General features: G+C 40.9%; 1 protein-coding gene across 9 annotated transcripts in view; it reads right to left on the bottom strand.

Annotated features, from left to right (window-relative positions):
- The window catches only part of PCTP (phosphatidylcholine transfer protein), a 51,801-nt gene extending 43,571 nt beyond the window's left edge, over window positions 1-8,230 (bottom strand). For all 9 annotated transcript variants that reach the window (XM_033847070.2, XM_073797774.1, XM_019945484.3 and 6 more), the window contains exon 1: window positions 8,052-8,230. In XM_033847070.2, coding sequence (XP_033702961.1) covers window positions 8,052-8,192 — 141 coding nt within the window. In that variant the 5' untranslated portion in view covers window positions 8,193-8,230. The remainder of the gene's footprint in view (window positions 1-8,051) is intronic.
- Between the last annotated feature and the right edge of the window lie 7,009 nt (window positions 8,231-15,239).

Below are 15,239 nucleotides of genomic sequence, written 5' to 3'. Positions count from 1 at the left end.
AGCCCCTTCTTCTTCCCACAGTCTTCTAATTTAGCTCTATTCTCTCTGCACATTTGCTCCAAGCCACTGTTCCAAATGACAAGCTAGTAATTTCAGTAAAGACAACACAAGCTCTTAGAGCTGGAAGGGGCCTTAGACCCTTATGGAAAAGGTGACAGTGACTCGCCAAGAGTCAACTGATGACTCCTGGTGGCAAAGCGTGGGTGGGAAACTGTCCCTTCCAGTCCCCAAGCCAGTGTTCCTGCACCAGACCACCCAGGCTGGACCTTCCACTGAGATGTTCCCATGAGTCCTTCAGCCTGGTGTGTTTGTCCAATAGGCCTTCAACAGCCAGAAGAGGTATTTTTTAGATGCTGCTTCTGGGGGATTGAGACAAGGAAAAAGAAAAAGGCAGGAATGGAGAAAGGATAAATATTATCACTTTCAATGAGCTAGGGCTGTGGTGTTTTTCCATATAGTATTTCAGAGTCATCTCAAAACTCCCGTGCCAGGAAATACAGCATGGTATTTATAGAATGGGCTTGGAGTCACAACCCAGGTATGGTCTAAGCTCTTCCACCTACTAGCCTTGCTTTCCTCAGCTGCAAAGTGGGTCTAATAAGAGTTTCTACCTAGGGGAATGATTATGAGGATTAAATTAGATAATCCATCTAAAGCTCTTACTGTGGTGCCCAGTATGTAATAAGTACTTAGTAAGTACTAATAAGGTAGGTGTAATAATGATCTCCTTTTTCCAGATTAAAGAACTGATAATTTAGAACTGTAATGTAATGCACATTTTACAGGAACTAACATCTATGCAGCACCTGCTGTGAGCTGGGCACTGTACTTGGAGATTAATACTCATAATAACCCTATGAAATAAGCATCTCATTATCTCTATCAGTGAAGAAGCAGAAGGGGCGTGGAGGCACGCTTTAGCAATTTGCTACTGTCATAACTAATTTTTGAGATGTTCTGTTATTCTGGCTTACTAGTCTAAAAATCAAGCTGTTACGTTTCTTACCAATTGTAATTCAAATGCATTTTTTAAAAATTTCAATTTTTTAAATTGCATTCATAGAGTTAAAATATTTTGAGAAACACTGCTGCCAATAGTTCACTTATTTGTCCTAAGCAGAATAAATTCTGTAGCGCTAATGTGTTTACATCTGAGAAATGTCAAAAGGTCATAATGTTTGTGTTTGACATTTGCAATTCCCACACAGGAGTAATCCCACAGAGGAGTAATCCCCACTGTCCCTAAACCCTGACACTTCACCTGAAGAAAGGCATCACTCATTCTCTTCAATTATGGTGTTTTTCCACATTTACATCACTAAACTACAAGACAGCCTTGGTGAATCACATCTCTCTAATCCTATAAATGCACCCTCAAGTGTGCACTGAATTTTCTTTGCCTCTCATAGAAGAGCTCATTTCCATTCCTCAGGCCCTAGGACACCTCTCCAATCTACCACTGTGGAAACTGTCCAACTCCAGCCCTCTGTGGCAAGTAACAGGCTCACAAGGTATGAAAAGTAAGCATTTTTCACCAGCAAGAATCACTCCTAATGGCAGATGTCAAAGCTGTAGCTGCCACTGGGCAGTGTGTATGAAGAAGACTGTATGAAGAAAGACAGCTGACTAAATCAGATTCAATATTTGAGGTCTCTCCAAGAACACATGGCATGTTTAATCCTGAAGGACTGCAGATAGCTAGGTAAGATAACACTGATAGCTATTGCTTGTTGAGTACTTACTGAATACCAGGCCCTGGGCTGAGTGCGTTACAGGGGTCATCCCATTTAAGCTACTCAATGAAAATATGAGGTGTGGACCATTGGTAAACTCATTTTACAGACAACAAAACTGAGGTTTAAAGAAGTTCTGAGAAATTCCTGGAAAAGTTAAGTCTGTAGAGACAGGAAGTAGCTTGGTGATTGTCTGAGATTGGGAATGGGAACAGGGGATGACTGCAAATGGGCAGGAGGTTTCTTTGGGGGTAACACACATGTTCTAAAATTAGGCTTGGGGAAGGCTGCATGACTCCATAAATTTACTAAAAATCAGTGAACTGTACACTTAAAATGAGTAAATTTTGTGGTACTTAAATGATACCTCAAAAAAGCTATTAAAATAAAAACAAAAGGTTATGAAACCCACCCAAGGTCACACAACTAATGAAGTTCATTAGTTGTAGTGGGATAACTGAGGACATGGAAAGGAGACGTGACCCATGAACCCCCCCCCCCCCAGCAAACTGGGGGCTGGCAAATAAGCCAGAACTGCAAACAGTCCTGATTGCTTTGAGCCCCTCCCTGCCCCGCGAATAAGCCAGAGTTGTGAACAGTTCTGAATGCTTCGAGCACCCCCCGCCCCGCCCCGTCCCGGCAAACCGGGGGCCTGCAAAAGAAGCATTGAGTGCTTTGGGCACTGATCCATGAGATGTCCTCAGTATAATCAGAGTGGTGGGAACGCAAGGAAATGTCCTTGTGCTGCTTCAGTATAATCAAAATAATGGTGGGAACTTTGTGCTGCTTTTGCGTTCAAGGACGAAGCACGGCAGGTTCTCACGAAAGCCAATTATTGCTTGTATAATTAATAAAAACATAGGTTGCTGCTTTGGCACTTCTGAAATTTTAAGAAAACAAGTCTTAAAGTGTAAATCTAGATAATGCTTTAATAAAAGTTACCACAGCAAGACAGACGGCGCTGTTTTGCCTGAGCGAGCGGCAGCCCTCTAACTGCTGTGCTTTGGCACGATTCATCTCGTGTGATGAGCTTACTTTCGGCCCTGTCCTAAGAAACTACAACATTAGTTGCAACAGAACCTGGACTTGAAGCCAGCGATGTGACCGCAGAGTTCAAAGTCTATGATCCTGCCTCAAATAGTCACTGACCTCTCCCAACATGTAATTAGATAAATTAATAAGCCCTCATGGTGCATATAGCATTAGGGTGACCATATAATTTATCATTCCAACCAGAACACTTTTGAGTGAGAGAGGTGTTATAAAATTTTTCACCAGGACAAGTGCGAACCAGGTCTGTGGTGGGTATATCAGGACATAGATCACCCTTGGTATATCTCACAACCAAACACCATTCAATTTACAAGGTGCTTCAAAATGTATCCTCTCATTGGATCCCTGTACAAATTTGGCAGGACAGGAATTATCTCCAGCTTGTAGATTGGGAAGCAGAGACACAGCTAGGGTCTTAGGTTCGTAAATCCTAAAGTGATAGAGCAATTAGGCATCAAAACTGTACATTAGACCAGGGTTGCTAAATCTGTCATGCTGGCTATTTTTCACAGTCCACAAGCTAAAAATGGTTTTTACATTTTTAAGTGGTTATATAAGTCAATACATAATTACCTCCATTTTGTCTCTTAGCCTGTAAAGCCTAAAATATTTTCTATTTGGCTCTTTACATAAAAAAATTCACAGTCCCTGCTTGAGACCATTGCCACCACCACTTCTAAAACATACACCCCAGGAAAACTCTGAATTACTAGAGTTGTACTGCAATTCCACATGCAAGAGAGAAATCTTTGTGTCATAAGCCCCAAATATACTATATTTTATTTTGAATCACATGGCGGTTTACCATCTAAGCTCAGACCACCCTTCAAAGTTAATCTGCCAATCTTGAGCACACCATACAAAAGAAACACCAAAAAGTCTTAAATAAATCATATTCAAACTCAGAAAACCAAAGAGAAAAAGAAAATCTTGAAAGATGCTGTAGCAGGAGGGATGGGGGAGCACTTTACCTACAGAGGAATGCAGATGAGAATTACAACAGACATCTCCTGAGAATCCACCCTGCAAAAAGAGGGTGGATGGGCTTCCCTGGTGGCGCAGTGGTTGCGAGTCTGCCTGCCAATGCAGGGGACGCAGGTTCGTGCCCCGGTCCGGGAGGACCCCACATGCCGCGGAGCGGCTGGGCCCGTGAGCCATGGCCGCTGAGCCTGCGCGTCCGGAGCCTGTGCTCCGCAACGGGAGAGGCCACAACAGTCAGAGGCCCGCGTACTGCAAAAATAAATAAATAAATAAATAAATAAATAAATAAATAAATAAATAAAGAGGGTGGAGTGAAATATATAATATTTTGAAAGAAATAAGTTACTGACTAGAATTCTATATCCAATGAAACTGTCCTTCAAGAGTGAAGAAGAAATAAAAACTTTTTCAGACAAATAAAAACTGAGGGGGCTTCCCTGGTGGCACAGTGGTTGAGAGTCCGCCTGCCAATGCAGGGGACACGGGTTTGTGCCCCGGTCCGGGAAGATCCCACGTGCCGCGGAGCGGCTGGGCCCGTGAGCCATGGCTGCAGAGCCTGCGCGTCCGGAGCGTGTGCTCCGCAACGGGAGAGGCCACAGCAGTGAGAGGCCTGCGTACCAGAAAAAAAAAAAAAAAATACTGAGGGAGTTCATCAGTAGCAGACCTCCTCTGGAAGGAATGTTAAAAGAAGCTTTTCAGGCAGAAGAAAAATGGTATAGGTCAGGCGCTCAGATCTACATAGCAAAAAAAGTGTCTGTTTTATTGTCTTAAAGCTTCTGGAAGGCATGAACTTTGTCTTACTCATCAAGCATCACCAGGGCTTAGCAAAATGCAGGCACACAATAGGTCCTGAAAACTGCTTGAATGGGTCATGAACCAATATTTTAGAGGTTTCTTCTCACTAGGACACATTCAAACAGCCCAAAGGCAGCTGTGGAGCACAAAGTTCGACTTATACCTGGAGACGGAAGAGGGGGATCCTACTCATTTCTCCCCCTTCATTCCCCCAAATCTAAATCTTGGGACCAGCATCTTCATACTGCCTCATACCACACCCTCATCCTGAGAGACAAGTGAGGAGAAGGAGAACTGAGGCTCTGACGTGTCCATCCAGTTGTATGCTCAGGAAAGATGAAATAGGAGAGAGACAGAGAAAGAGACAGACAGAGAGAGACAGAGACAGAGAGGGAGTTAGCCTCGATCAGCGGCAGGAAGTAGAAGGAGGCAACACATGGTGTTCAGCTTTAAGACATGGTGGCCCTACCCAGGAGTAAATATGGCTCTGTAAGTGTCCTGGGTGCAACAATTGTTCCATCAATCACACTGGTACCTACTCCTCCATTAAGAGAGAGGCAGAAGGGTGGGAGAAGGGAGCAGAAGAGTCCTATCATCCGGAAGTAAAGAAGCCCATGATGCAAACTGGATTATAATCCCACCTGGGGAATGGGAGTGGAAGCTTCTCATCCATCGAGGTAAATCTGTTCTCATGGCAGTTAAATCTCTGCTTCCCTCCAAAAGGCCAAACTTTCTCTCAGTCCAGCCTGGCTAACCACAGAGTTTTCCCAGTAAATCCAGGCTCTCAGTATTTTAGAAGGTCAACAATATAGGAAAGAACAGTCCCTAGGAAAGTACTGTCTGCTCCTTACCAAACTCATTGATTAGAAGACCTATGAGAGGACAAAGGCAGTCCCTTCTCACAGTGCCAGACACTTGGTTTAAAAACATTAAGAAGTCAAGCGCTCAGCCAGATCTTTTCAGTCCAACGCTTTCCTGGTCTAAATCAATGATGTGAGCCTCTGCACACCAGTTTCACACCATCTATTGGCAGTTCACAATGTCTACTGGCATGGTAACCAGCCTAAAGCTCCAGCGAGATCTGACTGCAGATCCCTGGGCAAGCATTTGTAAGTAATCCACGGCCTTTCTCTCCAGGGGAGCTTCTCAACACTGTTCAGGGGACTACATTCACTCCCAAGTGACCACTGATTTAAAAATCAGGGAGAGTGAGTCTTAAAGTGGGCATTGCTTTTGTCTTAAGATACTCCTTTTTCTCACCCTTACCTTTTAGTTCCCACTGCTTCTCATCTCTAGGGCCCTCTCCTGCCTCTCAATGTCAGAACCTCCTTGAGCACCATGCAAGATGCTCCCCATATATCAGTGGTTCTCAAAGTATGGTCTGTGGACCAGGAGCTTCAGCATCACTTGGCAACTGGTTAAAAAGAAAGAAAGAAAGAGAAAAGAAAGAAAGAAAAGAAAGAAAGAAAGGAAAGGAAGAAAGAAAGAGGAAGGGCTTGTACCCAACACAACAGGGCCTCTTGACATTTAATACAGATGGAGATCAAGGTGGCCCTGCATCCTAGCTATTGAGGCTCAAGGGCACAGCTCTGGGAATCGTACAGCCTCCAACTTACGAAACTTCTCCGGAAAGACTTGTCAATGTACCATGACTGCCCTCACACTCAGAACAGGTGGAAATAAGACTTACAGTTGGTAGGGATAGGAACTATTCTGAATACCACTCACATCCTCCCCACAGGAGGGAGATGGGACCTGCTACATAACAATACACAATGGAAACAATACATAATACAATGCCAGTCACTCTGTCTCAGCTCAGGCAGTGGATGCTGTGCGATAAAAGGCACAAAATCAAAAGAGCACAAGCCCTTGGGGAGAGGTGAGGGGAGCAGTCAGAGTTGACTGGAGGACAGGAGGGGTATGGACAAGTCATGGGAGGTAAAGCTGGAAATGTGAGTTGGGACCAGCCTAGTACCATGTGCACAGCCCACCTGGCAGCACTTGCCCTCTTTCAGAGTCAGTGTAGGAGCATATTTACAGCACAGGTCTGGAGCTAGATAGCTGAGTTCCAATCCCAGTCTGAGTCTTGAGCAATCAACTTAACCTTTCCACATATCCATTACCAAATTGGTAAAAAGGTGATAGTCAAAGTACCTTACGTATACATACATAGAAACTTACAACATGGGGTTGATGTGAGGATTAAGTCAATGCCTGCAAAGCACTTAAACAGTGCCTGGAGCCTAAGAAAGCATGCAATGTGTTAGCTATTACTGTAGGTATTATTATTGTTAATTCTGCAATCAACAGGGCCACTGGAAGGAGACTGATGAGATCACAACCTCTCCTTCAGGTGCTTGATTGGACTGTAGTGTGTAGGATGGAAGGGATCAGAAAGGTGGAAGGCCAAGAAGCTAGTTTGGAGGTCACTGCAATTCTAGGTAAGAGGTGTCACTCAGAGTAGCAAAGGTAAAGGAAAGAAAGGGAAGGGAAATGGACCAGACATCAGATACATCTGAGCAGTGAACTGACAACACTTGGCAAATGACTGGGCATGGCTGGTGTGGAAAATGAAATGGTCAGAAGATAAAAGGATGTTGTCTGAAAACATGTCCATTTTTGCACCAAGGTAACTGCTGAAATGACACTAAGATATTAATTCTGCCTGCTCTTCACTAAGCTTCCTGTTCATCCTGTTGTACCCAGTGACCCTGGTACTCACAGACATTCAGAGCTTCTCTCTTCTCTAACACTCTAATCTTCTGATCCTCTGCGAGGAAACCTCAACTTCACTTACCTTGTCTAAAGGTGACTTTTAAGCTACTTGCCATGCAGCTACCCGCACACAGAGCAACTGATGACTGGCCATCATTCCACCTGGCTCCAAAAGCCTCCAGGCAGGCCCCCAACTCCATTCCTCCTACCCTTTTAATCTTTCTCCCGGGAGGCTTCAGACAAGTTAATAAGTCCAATTTACAAGGAAGTGGGGAGCATCCAAACGGAGCAAGTCAGTAAAATGACTAGAGATGACAGTAGGTCCCTTCTCAGCAACACTCCTGTCCCCACACGTATCACCCTGCACATCCACTCTCTGAAAAGTCCAGTCTTTTTTCTACCTGTATTCAATCCTAAAATACTTCCCACCACACGGACACCACTGGCATCCACCCGGGAGCGGGGCTCCACGTCCCTTGCCGGCAAGTGCATGGAGCTAAGAATTAGCAGACCCACCTTTTAACTCTATCAGTAAGTTGTAACAAACGACTTGCCCTGTCGGGCCTCAGACCTGAGCCTAAATTCTGATGACCTCCCCACTCCCCGCGACCAGCAGGGGGCAAAGTCGGCGGGAGGCACCCCCAGAGCTAGCTCCTCTAGGTTCCAGAAGACCCGCGAGGTCCGCACTTCCGGCTACAGCCCCGCACTCTCCGCGGGCAGGGGAACCCCGTAAGCTGTCGCCCCGTGCTCCTCCAGCGGGTCTACAGCTACCTGGTCCAGCAGCCGGTAGATGCTGATACCGAAGGTCTCCACCAGCAGCTCCCAGTCGGCCCCGGAAAGTGCGGGCTGCTGAAGCTCAGCGAAGACTTCCCGGAACTGCTCCTCACAGAAGCCGCCGGCCCCAAGGTCCATCCTTCCGCAGTAGCTGCTTCTCAACCTGCAGGGAAGGCTAAGGACAGGCTAGGTTCGTGTTCGGGGGCGGGGCGAGAGGGTGGCCCAGCGTAATTGGCAGGGAACCGAAAAGTGGTTGGGAGAAGGCGGGACTTGGGAGGAAGAGGCGAAGAGGAGGCGGGGCCAGTGAGGGGCAGGCCTAGAGAAGGTTTCCGCAGTGCGAGAGCTGCGGAAGGACGGGAGAGAAGGAAGAGTGGAGAAACTTTGGACTTGATCTGGGGAAAGCTGGAGAGGCTAGGAAATGGGGAGGCTTCTAGACAGAAGAGAAAAGGAAGACACTAATGTCATCTCAGAAGCATCTCTTCCCCAACACCATACCCACCAAACCTGCTTGGCTGTCTCTCCTTTACCTTCTCTGAAGAAGGCTAGGGAAGGTGTCTGAGTGGTTCGGTAGATATGGAGGTAAGATGGACAGAGCAGAAATGCTTGAAAATCTCAGGGGTCAGATGCTAGAACAATATTACATTCGTTCTGTTATGCACTTTAAAACATTTTTCTGAGACGAGGTCCATGGGATTCCCCAGAAGGCCAAAGGGTCCATCTCACAAAAAGGATTAAGAAACCTACTCCATAATGGTATTTTGCTCCCTGGATGGTGGAAGATGATCTAAAAAGGTATCCTGGTGTCCACCCGAGATTTCTGCTGGTTGCATAATTTTGATCTTTTGCAACTCAAAGACCTTTTTCTTCCCTCAAGTCCCTTTGATGTTGCTATATTTCTTACCACCAGGCTGCATTTTGGTTTGGATAAAGTAGACAGCTTAAACATTAATCAGTGTAACAGTACATGGGTGCCAGTAAACTCTGGCAACCCATGTTTCCTAATCTTTGAAATGGGGTAAAATTGTACAACCAGTTAGAATTGAAGAGGTAACTACATAAAATAAACATAGAACATGTTTGCGCAGTGCCTATCAAAGTAAATGTTCATTAAAATGTCCACGTGTTTTACATTTATATATTGAAATGTTTCTCCTTCTGTACTTGAAAGAAAGCCTTGAAGTTGATGGAAAACTCTGCATTTATGCCAGTTTGCAAGAAGAGAAAATGATTAGACTTGGCAGCGTAGGTAAATTACTGCTGTATTCAGTTCAAGGCTGGTTCTGTTCTGTTTTATGAGGATGGGAGGAGGGATGGGGTAGTTCCCTACACTAAATGCACAAGAGGTTAGAGACTCTTAAGACTCTTAAGTTTGGTCTTCTTTATAAAAAAAATATTTAAACTAAAGTTTAATTGCTTAAAAAAAGGAATTTCTTCAAAAACCATTGACTATGAAGTATTTTCATATATCATCAAGGAATTCCATTTTAAAGGTGGGCTTTGATGAGGCTGCAGCTTTATCACTTTATAGCAATTGATTAATGAAGACAAGCATGAGAGTATAAATGGCATTATGAAAGATATAAGGCAGGAAGTTTAAATTGTGTTTATTACATGTGTTTAAACGTGTGCTTACCTACTAAACTCAGAAGGTAAAATGTATATACATTTGGGTATGTTGATATTTACAACCATGCTTATTTTATTAGAGCTAATGAAGGAAGGAATCATATTAGGAAATAATTTTTATTTTGTGGCAAAAATCTGGAAAAGGGTTGGAAGGGTGTCCAGAAAGACCTGTTCTCCTTTAGGACTTGTCTATTATAATAGGCCAGCCTCTTTCCTTTGTGAAAAACACTCTTTAGAGGAACTTCCAGCAACATGGCAGGTGAGGAATAATATATTTGGGGCTTCCTAAAATCCCAACAAACAAACGTTCTAAGGGCTGGGGTTGTGGTTCTAGTACTCACACGTGGACTAAAGATGTGCTGGGCCATAGCTGGTGGGAAGCTGGACCAGGGACTTCTTCAAGGAGCCTGGATCCCCTAAGAGCTGCCCCTTCCATTCCAATGAAACCAGAAAATCCCCAACCTGTAGACCATGGAGCCCTCAAGGAAACTCATGCTTTTCCCAGAAGCCTTAGGTAGAAAGAAACAAAAAGGCAACTGGAAGAAACCACACCCCAAGCCTAAGCCAGAGATGGAATTTAAATTTACATTACGTGCAACTGAACGGGAGCCACAAGGAGATTAACACAAAGGAACATTGAAACGCCTGGGACCCTGCGAGAATCAAAACCGGTGACACTTTCACAGCTAGGACATGTGCAATTATCCAAGAGAAAACAACACCCACAAGAAGATGCATGTACAAAAAGTGAGTTACAAAGACCTGAGGGAACAGCTCTCCATGTCAGAGAGTTAGCAGATATGCAAACAAGATTATCAGAACCAAAGAACCACAGATAACAGATCAATATGAGAGTAATTATTCAACATGTATTTGTGATAATATAAGAGGTAAAAGAAGGTCTAGAAAATAGAACACTAAGAAAAAGATAAATGAATGTGAAAAAGAAACAAAAGAAGCAAACCACCTTTTACAAATAAAAACTATTAACAGTCACTACAATTAGAAATGTAAAAGAGGAGGTAAAGTAGTTGTCCTACCACAGTTCAAGAGGGAAATAAGAAGGTGGCTATGAGGAAATTCTCCAGAAAGCAACACAGAGATATAAAGAAATGGAAAACATGAAAGATTAACTAAGAGACATGAAGGACACATTGAAAAGGTAAAACATTTATGACTGGAGTTCCACAAGAAGAGAACAGAGAGGTTAAGAGGTGAGGTGTATGGGTGGGGAGATAGATAGATAAATGGACATATGGAAACAAAGAGAAACTAAAATTCTAAACAGCAAAAAACATAAACAGGGGAGGACAAGGTCAGAGTTTTCTTTAGAAAGTGGGTAAGAGATATTGATTAATTGTCTTCTGTGCATGCTAAAATTTAATGGAATAAATTCTCAAAAGGCAACAATAAGAAAGCAAGCAAACAAATAAAAATGGGCAAAAGATTTAAACAGACATTTCACCAAGAATATATACTGATGGCAGTAAGAACATGAAAAGATACTCAACATCATTCATCATCAGGGTAATATAAATTAAAATCACATATGAGATATAAATACGCACCTTTTAGAGAGCTGAAATTAAAAAGATTGACCAAAGTAAGTTTTGGCAAGGATGTGGAAGAAATAGAACTCTCCTGCATTGCTGATGGGAATGGAAATGGGACAAACACTGTGGAAAACTGACAATTTCTTTAAAAGTTAAACATACACAGGAGGGGGAAGGGTAAGCTGGGACGAAGTGAGAGAGTAACACTGACATATATACACTACCAAATGTAAAATAGATAGCTAGTGGGAAGCAGCCACATAGCACAGGGAGATCAGCTTGGTGCTTTGTGACCACCTAGAGGGGTGGGATAGGGAGGGTGGGAGGGAGACGCAAGAGGGAGGGGCTATTGGGATATATATATACATATAGCTGATTCACCTTGTTGTACAGCAGAAACTAACACAACATTGTAAAGCAATTATACTCCAATAAAGATGTTAAAAAAAAAAAAACATACACCTACCGTACAATCTAGCCATTCCATTCCTAGGTATTTATCCAAGAGAAAAAAAAATAACATTGTTCATATAGACACAACTGTTCATAGCATCTTAATTTGTAATAGCCAAAAACTGGAAACAACTCAAATGTCCTTTAGTGGGTGAATTGATAAAACAAATTGTGATATATCCACCAACCAAGTACTACTCAGCAATACACTTTTAAATGATTAACATGTGTATATGAACTTGTGTGCATATATATGTGATATATATAGATATATATATAGATATACAATATAATTTATGCAATTTTGTATAAATCATTCAATTCAGGAGTGAAGTAGCATGATACCTGCAATTTACATTCAAATTGGTCAGTTAAAAATTGTGTAATCTATATAGAAATGCAAAAGTGACAAAATATGAACAACTGATAAATTTAGGTAAGGGTAGCAATATTTTCTATTCTATTCCTTCAAATTTTCTTCATATTTGAAATTATTCAAAATAGAAATTTTGAGAAAACCCAGCTATATGTGTTTATATGAGACATAACTAAAATACAATTACACAGAAAATGTAGAGGTAAATGTATGCAAAATATACACAAGTAAGCCTTAAACAAAAGAAAGCTGATGTGGCTGTAAAAATATCAGACAAAACAGACTTTAAGGCAAGAAAAGAATTAGTAGAAAGAAGTTCATGAATTAAAGGACAAAGGACACAACTCTTCAGGAGTTCTGAATGCCTAAATTTATATTCATTTCACAACAGGGTTTCAAATACATAAGGCAAAAGATATTACCTGTGCAGTCTTCCCTCAGCATTTGGGGGGGTTGATTCCAAGACCCCTGAGGATACCAAAATCTGCAGATACTCACATCCCTTATATGAATTGGTAAAATATTTGTATATAACCTATGCACATCCTCACATGTACTTTAAGTCATCTCTAGATTACTTATAATACCTAATATAATGTAAATGCTACATAAAGAGTTGCCTGTGTGTAGCATTTTCAAGCTTTGCTTTTTGGAACTTTCTGGAATTTTTTTATGTTTTCAATTTGTGGTTGGTTAAATCGAGGAAACCCATGGATGTGAAGGGCTCACTGTACAAGAAAAAATCATCAAATTTACAATCAGTGGACGATTTTAAGGCTCTTTTCTAGGAAATGGATTGCTCAAGTAGACAAAAATTGGTAAAGATATGAAAGACTTGAGCATATAATTCATATGTCTGATATAAAGGGCATTTATATAACCCAATTACAAACTCTCATAAAACATTTATTAAAACTGATGTTTCCATAAGCCACAAAGGATGTTTTCAACCAACAGGAAAGAATCTATATCATTCTCTGATGTCAATGTAAAAGATAAAAGAAAGGAATAAAAAGGAAACAAAAATAGCCAATCCCTGCCCCCCCATATATTTGAAAACAAAACAAAACAAATACACACTTATTCTAGGAACTTAGCCAGCAATTAACTCCCCGCATCAAATTCCTTTCTGCTTGAAGTACCTAGAGTGTTCTTTTCTGCACTTACTCTTGACTGATTTTTGTCTACATTAAAAAGCAAGAACTCCTGTTCAGCTACATACTATAAATAAATTAAAATCCAACACATAGATTTGTAGAAGACACTTGTTACTCACAAAGCCAACCAAGGATCAATATTGATGATATACACAGAGCTAGGAATCAGTGAGAAAAACCCAGATAACGAAATTGAAAATATGAACAGTGAGAAAACCCAAATAGCATAAGAACACATGAAAAGTTGCTTAACTTCCAGAGTAACTGGAGAATTGCAAAATAAATTACATCATTTCATTTACGTTAAATTGGCAAAAACTTAAAAATTAGGTGTTGGTGAATATAGAGGGAAATGATAGCTCTGACAAAGTGTTCTGGTTAAAATTTAAATGATAGTTTGAAAAACAACTTGAAAAGACCTATTAAATTTGAGGATACACATACTGTCTGGCCCAGCAGTTCCACATCTATTAGTACACCTGAGACAACTGCTAATATTGCATAACAATGCACATTGTTTTAGTGGCAAAACAATTTTTTGATAAAACATAATGATCTACCAAGCAGAAAATAAATATCAATAAATTGTGGTTTATTCATTGTATAGCTTTTGAAATTAAAAAATAATCTACTTGTAAATTATGGATAAATCTTGAAAACACTGATGAATGAAGACAGCAAGTTGTAGAAGGACGTACAGAGTAAGATACTTTCTAGTGTTTACGGACAATACATATGCCCTAAAAACTGTGAATGTGAATGGGAAGAATTCCCGTTAAATTCAACAGTAACTGTAACATTTTATTTCTTTAAAAATGTGTGAGGCAAATAAGGCACAATAGTAATGTATACACTGGGTGGTGGATTCATGAATGTTATTCTCTACACTTTTCTGTATATTTGAAGTTTGTGTAATTTAAGCAAATAAAGGAAATAATTCTAATAAAGATGTAATACTATAATTGCCATTAACAATAGCAGAAGAAAAACACCATTCTGAGATACTATGAAAAATGAATGAATAATGAATGTTCACAAATGCCTAACTTTGCACAGGGAACAACATTAGGCATTACCTATTGTGATTGGTCAGTGTTTTTGGTTTTGTTTTTAGTTAGGGGATTAAAAGAATATCTGTTCTTATTCACTTGTAAAAGCTACTAGGCCCCAGGTAACTGAAAAGTGAATGAAATATATGGTATCATGGATAAAACATCTGTGTAAAGATCAGAACTTCTCACTTTCCCTAGAGATGTGTTTCACAGTACAGAACTAATTTGATTTGTGGATTCCCAAGATAGAATCCTGGTCACAAAAACTAGCTTTGCAATTAAAAATCTTGGTTCTGGTCTTTAAGAACCTGGCAAATCACTTCAATTTTTTAAACCTGTTTACTTAACAGTGATATAAATATAATAATACAAATGAAAGCTCTCTGTAAAGTGAAAGTAAAACCCTTATGAAATGTATTATCTCAGTAGTTAACTCTAAATTCTATAGCTGAGCTGATGTTAATCTGTTTCAAGGGCCATCCAAATCAATTTAGTTCTATTCTACTCAACTTGTACTGTTGAATGTCTGCCTCTATTAAAATGCTCAAGAGCTTTATCTTGCTAGGGCAATGGAGAAGCAAAAGAGGGTGATGAAGCTGTTACCAAGCTCCAAAACTCATAAAATATTCACTTGTAAGTTGGTTCATAATAGATTAAGTCTCCTGAGTACTCTTTATAACAGAAACTATGCTAAGGGTTTTCATTTAATCTTTACAATACCAGTTTTGAAATCAGTTCTATTATACTCTCCAGATTTTACATGAAGAAACTGAAGTTTAGAGAAGTGAAGTAACTTGTCCACAGTCACATGGGTAGGTCAAAGGTAAAGCTGAGGTTTGGATTTAGTTTTGTTGGATTCTAGAACCTATCTCTCATGTCTGGATCACCCATTACTAATACAGGATCTATAGACATGAAGCAGTGAACATAACTTCTAACCCAATTAGATCTGTAAACAAGGTTTTCAT

This window comes from Tursiops truncatus, chromosome 20, assembly GCF_011762595.2.
Source record: "Tursiops truncatus isolate mTurTru1 chromosome 20, mTurTru1.mat.Y, whole genome shotgun sequence".
NCBI classification, from domain to species: domain Eukaryota; kingdom Metazoa; phylum Chordata; class Mammalia; order Artiodactyla; family Delphinidae; genus Tursiops; species Tursiops truncatus.
Note: the sequence above shows the minus strand (reverse complement) of the source record. Positions and strands in the feature narration are given on the sequence as shown.